The sequence below is a fragment of the Callorhinchus milii genome, unplaced genomic scaffold (genome assembly GCF_018977255.1).
Source record: "Callorhinchus milii isolate IMCB2004 unplaced genomic scaffold, IMCB_Cmil_1.0 Scaffold5, whole genome shotgun sequence".
NCBI lineage: Eukaryota > Metazoa > Chordata > Chondrichthyes > Chimaeriformes > Callorhinchidae > Callorhinchus > Callorhinchus milii.
Window position 1 is genome coordinate 25,843,306 of NW_024704746.1, and position 11,368 is coordinate 25,854,673.

Consider the following 11,368-nt stretch of genomic DNA (forward strand, 5'->3'; position numbering starts at 1 on the left):
TATAAACAGTCGGATGATCTAGGTTTCAGCTCTGCCTGTTCTTGCCGACATCGAGTCATAACATTAAAATGTTGCCGGGCCATTTAGCAGTGAAATCAGGAGGCAGTTTTTCATACAAAGGGTAGTGGAAATCTGGAACTTTCTCCCACCCGAAAAGGCTGTGGATTATGGCTGGATCCATTCACATTGTCAAGATGGAGGTGGAGATGTTTGTTTGGTCAGGGGATCAAGGGGTATGGGGCAAAGGTGGGTAATTGGAGTTGAAGTACAGATCTTATAGAATGGCAGAATAGGCTTGAGGGCTGAATGGCCTCTTCCTGATCCTATGTTCCTATCTATATACATATGCTGACTTCCCTTAAACAATTGTTAAACAACAATAAATTATATGTGTGTAGCACCTTTCACGTCGGGAGGACATCCCAAGGTGTGGACAGTCAGGGATTTGGACCCGAGTCAAGGATATCCGCTGCTCTTTGGTGATAATGAAAGTTGAATATAGTTGATTTTTTTGTTAAAAATGTTTTAACATTTTTTATAAACTGAATGTATTTTTTACCGAATAACCCAAATTATATTTTCTGAAGTTTCATTGAGTGCTAAACTGTTTGGTTCTAGTTCTCTTCCCTCCCACCCCCCTCATTGGGAATGAATATTGTCCTAATTGGATGTTTCATGAAAGACACATCCTTGTTATTTTGATGCCATCCACAATAGCCATTCATTTAACTGTAGCAAGGTGTTTAGAAAAGGTTTTCAACCTTAGGCACAGGTTCTAACAATGAGTGTTGTTTTGCCAGTGATCAGATTCAATCCAATAGGCCCTTCCATAATCATTGTTTAACAGCTTGTAGCCACTTTGCACCTGAGTGATGTTTTCTGACAGGTTCAGTCCAAACAATAGTCTCGTTAAGGACTAAAATTGACAGCAGCTCATCACCGAGTTTATCGTATATCCGTCCCATTGTTGCTGGGACTTCATTATCCTTTACCTAATTGTTAATGACATTTGTATCATAGCAAAGTAGAGAAACTGCTCTATCTGAAATTATTTAGGCCTTGGGAAATGTAGCCCAGGAACCTTTATGAATGTAAAGGTGGAAGTAAAAAGATTAAGAATTTAGACATCCAGGATTCTAGTTTAATAGTTAAATAATAATAATCCTTGCATTTGATATAGCGCCTAATTGAGATAATTGTGTACCAAAAGTTTTTCTAATCTAAATTTTGGGGACGTGGGAATGAAAAAGGTAACGAACAATGAAAAGATTGCTCTGGAATTTCAGGTAACCAAGTTTGCTTAGAATCAATGTTTGGAGATAATGCAGATCATAATTTTATACAAAGGGAATTTTTGCATATAATAATTTTGTTACTCAATCCATGACTGTTTGTGGGACGCTGCTGTGCACAATTGGCTGCCAAGTTTCGCCCACAAAATAGTCAATTCACTTTCCAGTATATCCTGTGAGGCACTTTGTGACGTCTCGAAGACGCGATAAGTCGCTATATCAAGTGCAAAGATTATTATTATTATGTAGGTGTACTTAGCTATAATGAGCTATATAGCACAACAGTATTTTGTAATATTGGGAAATTAGTTTTACTTTTTTATAAAAATAAAATAGATTTTCATTCCATCTATATTTCTGGTTGTAATATTTTTGGTCATTACAAAGTAATATTATGCAAAAATTGTTACCTCAACACCTAGAATATTTACCTCAATAAACTATGCTAAATCAAAATATGGAGCTACGACTGCGACTTTATTATTCCTAAGGTGAAACATTTTTGTGCAACTATTCTTCCTTCTCAACAAGAACCCTCACGTAATGTAGTGTCCCAGAGCACTTGAACAGCATACAGTTTGGAGAATGTTTAAATTCAAAGAGGGACCCTACAAACTATGTAACCTCCCCTCCCTCTGCACGCTCACCTATTGCAAAAATTTAAAGATGTCATTACTTTCTGATTATTATATTACAGTGCCTGAAATTTCAGCCCTATTTTCATTATTAGAGAAAAAAGATTTCAATGGTTTGATTGCACTCTTTATCAAGACTTCTGTTTCTTTTACTAGCAGCAACAACTACAACAACAACTATCAGGTGGACATCCCAAGGCGCTGGACAGTCAGGGATTTGGACCCGAGCTGGGAGGTTGGGATCAGGAGGGGTGGAGGGCTCGGGTAGGAGGGTGATCAAAGGCGCGGTCGAAGAGGAGCGTCTTGAAGGAGGCGAGATAGGAGGTGAGGTAAAGGAACTGTGGGATTCAGTTCCAAAGGGTGGGGGCAGAGAGGCTGAAGGCCTGACTGCCGATGGTGATGTGGAGCAGGCATAGCGTTAGCAGGTCAGAGGTAGGAAGGAGCGAGGCTGTGCAAGACTTTGAAGGCAAGAATGAGTATTTTGAACTCTATCCTCTGGGGGATGGGGAGCCAGTGGAGCCGGGCGAGGGTGGGGCTGATAGGGTCACAGAGCCTGATATGGGAGAGGACGCGAGCTGCAAGATCTTGTGATGTAGTATGCCTCGTGATGTACGTCCCTTAGTTTCCCAACTGCAGGCCCAAGTTCCAAAGCATTGCCTTGCTCATATTTCAGGAACATAGAAGAGTTTGTATCTGAAACTTTGAAAATCTGTATTCCTATATAGGTTATTAATTTGATCTCAGTTGCTCAGTCCCTGGGGTGATTCTGGCTGTGATGCCTTAGTTTCCACAAGCAACTTGTGATTTTGAATTATGTTGTTTGTTGCATCTTACTCTGGAATTATTTGGATTACTTCAGGTTTATTAAAGAAACACACACTGTTGCTTGTTACGGTCTCCTGAGATGGATTTGGCTCTGCTTAAAATGGCCTGTGCCCAGCTTGCTGCATACCACTGACTATGAATAGCATTCTATACTAAGACCTAGGCCTGGCTCTTAGTAAAGCACTGACTTGTACATATCTAAATGCATCACATTAGTGCAAACTTAGGTATCAGAAACTCTTAAGCATTTGAATGTTTTTCTTCCATTGGCTTCCATTAATATGCTTGTTACAAAAGCTAAGGCAAGTTTCCTTACTCCACACGTCCATTTATCTAGTAGTCGATTGGCGGATCGCTTTTCGGGGGTAATAATCCCTCCCAAAAAATCACTCAATCCACGACTGTTTGTGAGACGCTGCTGTGCGCAATTGGCTGCCGTGTTTTGCCCACAAATATACAGTCAATTCAATTTATGGTATATTCTGTGAAGCGCTTTGAGACGTTTCAAAGACGTGATAAGGCGCTATATCAAATACAAGGATTATTATTACATAAAGTATTACAACATAGTGTATTAAACAGATATGACAGTCAATGACATTTACCATGAGCAGCATGGCAAAAGGTGTTTGGTCTTAACGCCACACATGTGGATAGGAAAAACTATGAGCCCTGCTTCAATACGTTTTCAAATGATATTCCAACCCCTTATTCCTTTCACAAGTTCTATGCAATCTACTGCAACCCAACCTTATTTCAGTGTGAGAAAATCTCTTCTTCCCAGGTCACAGCGTCCATCATGTAGCTTCTTCTCCTGACGAGGTTTATCCTGACTGGGGTCGGGCGGCAGTTGATTGAGGTTCATGTATCGTTCCTGACGGATATTTTCCACGTGGTAGGAATCACAGACAAGTTGCAAATTCCTTCCCGACATTCCCAACAAGCACCTGCTTTCCGGAAGGTTTGTGTAAACGCCTACTTCTCTTCAACTAGCTCCATGAATGGTTTACACAGTTTACTGCACGATTCTAACAGCTATAAATAACAACAACTTGCATTTACACAGCGCCCCTCACGTGGGGTAATCTCCTGGAGCGCTTGACAGTGGCGGAGCCTGACACTGAGCCAGAGGAAGGTGACCGTCAGCATGAGCAAAAAGGTCTTTAGGTGGGATTTGAAAGTGGGGAGGGAGGGGGCAAGGCAGAGGGATTGAGGGAGAGAGTTGCAGAGATTTGGGGCGTAGTGGCTGTAGGAACAGCCACCAGTGGTGGAGCAGAATGCAGAAGCCGAGCGGTAGAGATAGATAATGCAGAGTAACTGCACTCCCTAAGAACATCAATGCTTTTCCCACTGAAATACAGGTACCACAGATAGGAACAATCTCACATATTACTATAAATGTTGAAATTGACATTTGTTATATATTTTTTAAAAAGTTCTTTTATAAAATCAGATGTCAAGTTCCAATTGGAATTTCTTCAATCTTTAAAATAAAACCATCTTTGGGTGCTTTACCACTTACATAAAGCATGTGACAGTAAGGTTTAAGTTTGTCGCAAAAGTTCTTGTAGCAAAGATGCCATTGTTTATGTGGATTGTGAATGGACTCAGCAAGACTCTCCTGTCCATCAGTCACCGTGCTGTTTGTAAACAACCTCCAATTGTGGTGCCAGTTCCCATTGGATTGTGTCCTCATAGAGCTCAAGAGAGAATCAGAGCTGTAATAAGTCTACACATCTTCAAGGCCAGCCTATTAGAACCACAGAAATTACAGCATAGAAAACCCATCAAGCCTAACCTGGTGAAACTCTACCTGCCATAATTCCAATTCCTGATACTTTTATACACTTTACCTGCTTACCTGCTTCCATTCCAAATTACGATAGGTCTCCGCCTCAATAGCCAATTGTAACAGAGTGTTCTATATTCTAATATAATCCTTGCATTTTTATAGAGCCTTATCACATCTTCGAGATGACTCAAAGCGCTTCACAGAATATACAGTAAAGCTAATTGATTGTATATTTTGTGGGAGAAACACGGCAGCCAATTACTTTATTTCTATTATTTTTTTTAAGGGATTATTACCCCCAGAAAAGTGATCCACCAATCGTCTAACAACTGGGTTCCTACTTACTGCGAGGTAAACAGAGGCGTGTGGCGTCAGGAAAGTTGCCTAAGGTTTTGTCCTGCCCAGGAATCGAACTCGGGTCCTCTCACTTGCGAGGCGAGTGCTCTAACCACTGAGCTACAGGACTCCACAATCCACCCCGAAATGCCGGATCTCAATTACATTCTAGATGAATTCTTTAGCCGATACGTCCTGGAAAAAGCCCGTTAACACTAAAATAAGAAGGTCCTAGGAGCCAGAAACCTTTATTAAAAATGTCGTCATCAAAGGAAATACAAGCTCCCTGCATCATCCCAATTGCCAGCCGCGTTATAACATGGCAAATATAATAACTGCAGTCCATTACCAAAACAAAAAGAAGAGGAGAAAGCTATTGGTGGAACCATTTTGTCAGCTCTCCCCGACAGAATAAAGTGAAACAGGTGACTGCTTAATAATCGTCCCCACGACTCACGACTTCCTTACACGTTGGACGCAGCAAAATAGTGTGCTCAAACTGTGCTGTGTACGAGCCTTTGATGTCACAGAGCGGAGGGTAAGGATCCACGATCCCCAGGTCACACAGATTCTTCAGGGCCATAAGGTATTTGCTCTCCCCCAAACGGTCCAGCCACCGACGGCAGAAGGCAAGTGTCCCAAAGTTCTCGTTGATAACATTTAGGAGGTGTTTTGCTCTTGGAAGTCTGGGGGGAATCACAGCACAAATGGTGATCAGTACACAGTCCATGTGGTTTAAGTATTTAATTATCAACAGACACTGCTATCTGCCAAACTCATTCTCCAAAAGGGGAGGGGGACGACGACGACGAAAGGAGTAACATAGGATCATAGGAACAGGAGGAGGCCATTCAGCCCCTCTAGACTGTTCCGCCATTCTATAAAATCAATGACTGATCTGTACCTCAACTCCAATTACCTGCTCTAATAAGAGGGCTCTCCGTGTGCCTGAGCTAGACTTGCTTGGCAATGGAATACCAGAATTGAGCCGACTCTCTGTGGTGGTCTTGTTTGTTCAATTCCTGAGTCGGGGTCTGCAGGACTCCGAGGCACATTGCTACCAACCTGTTACCCACAGCTCAGGTACACATCTGTCCCTCCCATTGATCCCACAGTGAGAGATACAGAGCTTGAGCTGTTCACCTCTGAGCATACCAATCAAAGTGGATACAAGACCTAAATATCTAAGGGTTCATGAACCTGGACTCCAGCTAATGCCTTGTTGAGACCGACAATGTTCACAAATCTATGAGGGAAATGACAGGTGCTCCAAACATACAGGATATATTGTGCTACTGGTCTGGAAAACACTATTTTTCCCATTATTTTAATATAAATTCCTGAATATATAAAAAAAAACTAGCTGAAAAATTGTGATGAAAAAAAGCTCACAGATTTGCTGATCAATCTTACCTGATCGGCACGTGGCCAACATCAAAATTCTTCATATAATGTGAACAGTCCATGTCATCGTGAACAACTCCCTTTCCAGTGCTGCCAAAGGTTTCTATAGCGTAAACTTCTCCTTCCTACAGGCAGGGACAGAGCAGTTACAAACATAATGTTATTATCCTTCATTTGATATAGCGCCTTATCATGTCTTTGAGATGTCGCAAAGTGCTTCATAGCATATACCATAAAGTGAACTGAAGGTAAATCAGGAATATAACATGATGGTTCTTTACCTCCATTTTGGTTGCCTCTCCTCCTTTGACGATCGGGACAGTTTTCCCTGCGTGTATCCTGTACTGTCCAATGGAATGTCCATTCAGATTGCGGATTGGCTTTACTGTAATATGAGTAGAAAATAACTCATTAAACTTGCACGCTAATATATGACACACTTACATTTTTACACACTCACATTTTACGACACTGACAAGCTTCTAACACGACTGAAACACAAGGTTCAATCAAGCCACCGACTTAAAATATTGTTAAACTATGTCCCGATGGCTTCTAGAAACTCTAGAGTGTATAACTCTGTCCTCACCAGCTCTAACTGCAGTGTATGTTCGCTAACGATACCTGCCTACCAACTAGGGATTTTCATCCCGGAATTTCGGGAGCACCAGAACCATATGGGATCCCAAATCCCGGGATTGCAACCCCTCCTCCCAATACAACAACTTGCATTTATATAGTGCCCTTCACATGGGATAGCGTCCCAGATAGTGGCAAAGCCTGACAATAAAATACAATATAATAAAATACAAAAGAACAGACTCGGGGGGGCTGAATGGCCTACTCTTGTTCCTGTGTTCCTATATATATACACACACACACACAAGCTTTCAATTTCCTGAAAAGCAAAGGAAAACTTAAAAATTCTTTAAACTTGAGCTCTGACACTGCAGAAAATCCTACAAGTACTGACTAAACTTTACACGTTTCTACACTGTTGGTCTAATTGCAAATATGACCTGCCAACATATCCGTTCATATACAATGTATACCTTGGTATGTTTTGCCATCGATTTCAACCTCATAGGATTCCATAACTTCTTGAATTGCTTCACCAACATCACACAGACGAACATCTATTCCTGCATTCTAAGATACAAGACACAAATATACAAACTTGAGTGGTCAATGTTAATGCAAACTATTACATTTCTAATCAGTTACTGTGACACATTAGATGGTGCGTAGACTTTAGAACTCTGCATATATTTTCTGGGTGAACACATGTAAAATAGCTTGACGTACAATTCTGATTGCTGTATACTGTAAGGTAGAATAAACGGCCCAACAAATAATAATAATCCTTGCATTTGATATAGCGCCTATTCACATCGTCGAGATGTCGCAAAGCGCTTCACAGAATATACTGTAAAGTGGAGTGACTGTATTTTGTGGAAAAAACAAATACAAGGTATGCTAACTCTGTTAACTTACCCGTATACCGGTATTCGTGGCATCTTTAACAGCTTCTATAAGTTTGTCGTATTTGGGGTTAAACGTCACTGTGAACGCACAGTCAATAATACGGCCTGCGAGGGAGAAAATGGGGGAAAAGTCAGCATTCAATGTCACAAACATTTTTTGGGGAGGTCATCCGGTGTGTCTGACACACACAGAAACCCGTCACCGTTGCTTAAGATTCTCCAAACCAAGCTGAGAATTCCACACATCCCACCTACACATGGAAATTCCAGATACTGTTGGAATGGAATGCACTCTCTCTCCCTGGAGGGACACATCCTGTTTACCTAATTCCGGAGAGTATTAGGCGCAGGTTGGTAAGCGCCAAGGCTTGGGGGGAGCCCAGAGTGTGCGTTGGGGTAACTGCTGGAGTCTAACCAGCTAAACCCACATAGCTTGCTATTGAGAGCGCTGTCTGTTAAGCTTTCCCGCTGCTTGTCCAGCTAGGACCCCCTCCTTAGTTAGGGCTTTGGCTTGTAGGGTTACCAGGAGCTGATGGTTAGGATTCCCTGCCCCCAGTGGCTGGTTCCCCTTCCAGGTCCTGCTGATGAGCCAGGCCGGGCTGTGCCCTGGGATACTGCAGCCCCTCCTGGCTCAGGAACCGGATTCCCAAGACAACCACAAAACAAAACCTCATAATAGTAAAATTATTGTAAAACATGGACAAGAAAAAACACAACCAACCGTTTATATGGGTTCCAAAATCAATTTTGCAAACATCGTCGTACTGGAGGACGGTGGAGTCCCCAGCGTTGGGTGTATAATGTGCAGCACAGTTATTCAGTGAACAGCCTGTGGGGAAAGCCAGGCCAGCGTGCAATCTGTTCTCCTTGATCAACTTCCGTGAACAATCTTCTAGCTTTTCACTGGAGAGACACATGATTTCAAATTTGTTTTTCCTTTCCAGTTTTGTAAATACTCTAAACAGAATATCACTAATATAATAATAACAACCATCCTTGCATTTGATGTAGCCCCTTATCCATCCCACAGTCCCTTCGCCTCGCTCTCTCCCTCGCCTCCTTCAAGGCATGTCTCAAGACCCTCCTCTTTGACTGTGCCTTCGGCCACCCTCTTAGCCCCTAACCTCCTGATCCCAAGCTCGAGCTCGGTCCAAATCTCTGACGTTCTCATGACGTGAAAGCTGCTGTGTAAATGTCATTTGCTGTTGTCTCAAAAGCGATGTGTACAGGGATCTGGGAGCAGGTCGACTACCTACATACTCTCTTTAGTTACCGAGTTTGGTCTGGTGAGAAAAGAGGAAGAAAAGGAGAATAAAATACCAGAAATGATTGGAAGTGCTTACCAGATCTCAATCATAGACATCCCAGGCTTTAGCCAGCTCATGACATACTTGCGCACTTGTCTATGTGCTTCGGCAGCCTGTCGAAAATCACTCCAGATCTCTTCGCTGGCTTGATCTAACACTCTCTTCTCCTCGCTGGTGGTACGCCAGGCAGCAGTACGTCTGAATAAATAATACAAGAATAATAATAATAATCCTTGATATAGCGCTTTATCATGTCTTTGAGACATCTCAAAGCACTTCACAGGATATACTGTAAAGTGTAGTAACTGTGTGTTTTGTAATGAGTGTATCAAAGTTTCTGTTTTAAGAATCGACTTTGTCAACTATTACTAGCAACAAAAATAACACTTCAGTGGTCAAACTCTGATATGACACTAGCCAGAATTATCGAAACAAAAGGTTTACTTCGTGATCTTCCCTCTTTATTCACCTACAGAGTAGATTTAGTCATAATTAAATGATAGTAAAAAAGGACTTACCCATCCTGTAAAGTGGGGTATTCACACTCCTGCCCTTTAGAGAAAACACCCGAAGGAAACAGCTCACATATGGGAATGGAGGGAGGATCTGTCTGAATCTTTGCTGTTCACAGTGGAAAAAAAACACATACATTTACATTATAATCATTCCATGTGATTATGTACAAATATTCTTAACAGTGCAGCGACTATTTGAAGGTGAACCCATGTACACAGCCATGCCCCATAAACAGCAACCAAGTGAATGATCAATTTACAACAACGACTTGCATGTATACAGTGCCCTTCATGCAGGGGAGCATGTCGGACCGCTGAACAATGGTGGAGCTTGACCCTGAGCCAGGGAGTGGGTGGGGGGTGTGTGGGGAACGGTCGAAGAGGAAGATCTTCTGGTGTGAAGATGGGGAAGAAGGAGACAAGGCGGGAGGGATTGAGACAGTGTCAGCCTGGACTATGAGCTCACAGTCACAATATGGGCCTTGAACCCATAACGCAACTAGGAACTCAAAAGGTCCTGCGTCATGTGGATCTGAAGTACTCCAAGACACCGCTGATGACAGACAACTCAGCCTAGCTCATTGGCAAGTTGCCATCGCGGTCTCAAAGCAACTTTCTGCTTATCCTGGGTAACAAACAGTGGGAAACTTGCCAGACAGGGCCCTCACTGGCAAGAAATGTGGGTTTAGCTGATTACACTCCAGCAGTCCTCCACTACATACTCTGGGGTCCCAAGCCCTGACTGTCACCAACCTGTCCCTAATACTCTATGGAATCAGCTGGGCAGCCTGCGAGCCTCGGGAGAGAGAGTGTATGCCATTTCACAGGGAAATTTCCAAGCGTAAGTGGCTACATATGTAGAACTAACTGTGTCTGATACAGGACAAGTTCACCTTCCATAATCTTGACATTAATCAAGTGCTGCACTAATGTTACCAAACACATCGATCAAAATACACTTACGTCCTTTCTTCTTCTTCTTTTTCTTCTTTTTCTTCCCTCCAGAATTTTCCCCTTCACCGTCTCCTTCTGTTGATAAAGGGTAAACGTTGTCTGAGAACAGGTTACATTTCACACAAGTCCACAAGACATTTTAGTGAAAATAAACACAAATGTTCCCGTGTTGACGGCGAACTTGCCTTCCTCTCCATCTTCCTCTCTCTCTTTGTCCTCCAGGGCTTGCTTCTCCAGCTGGGATGTCACGTCATTAACACTAGTAACACCACTGGGTTCTTTCTCATTGTCATTTTGTGCCCCTAAAAAGAACAGAAAGTGTTGAAAGATTGAACTTTTAAAGCGTTCTTTCTGTTAGTCGGTTAAGAGAGAAATTTGATGCCGAGTTACTGAAATATTCCTCGAGGTTTAAGGGAAAACTCACTCTACCAAATTGCATTCCTTGAGACATAATAATAATCTTTGCATTTGATATAGCACCTTATCACGTCGTTGAGACGTCTCAAAGCGCTTCACATAATATATTGTAAAGTGAATTGACTGTATATTTTGTGAGCAAAACGTGGCAGCCAATTGTCCTACATACAGTCGTGGATTGAGTGACCAAATTATTATTATTTTTTAATTTATTTTTTGAAGGGATTATTTCCCTTGGAAAAGCGATCTGCCAATCGACTATCAACTGGGTTCCTACTTACAGCTGTTCCTTACTAGGGATTGCCAATAATGTACTGCATAATTCTTAAATGTTTCACCAACAGATAATGACAGAAGCAGCCCACTCAGCTAGCTTGGCACATCTGATCCCAGCAGATTACGTTCAT

At 42.2% G+C, this 11,368-nt stretch overlaps 1 protein-coding gene across 1 annotated transcript; it reads right to left on the reverse strand.

The window, feature by feature from the left end:
* Window positions 1-5,112: 5,112 nt before the first annotated feature.
* LOC121849186 (methionine aminopeptidase 2-like) lies at window positions 5,113-10,846 on the reverse strand (the record flags this gene model as incomplete). Its single annotated transcript, XM_042335162.1, is given in 10 exon segments — window positions 5,113-5,566; window positions 6,294-6,409; window positions 6,566-6,669; window positions 7,337-7,433; window positions 7,779-7,873; window positions 8,490-8,671; window positions 9,112-9,273; window positions 9,594-9,696; window positions 10,554-10,619; window positions 10,730-10,846. Coding segments are annotated over 10 exon segments (1,295 nt in total), but the record flags the coding sequence as incomplete, so codon positions are not given.
* Between the last annotated feature and the right edge of the window lie 522 nt (window positions 10,847-11,368).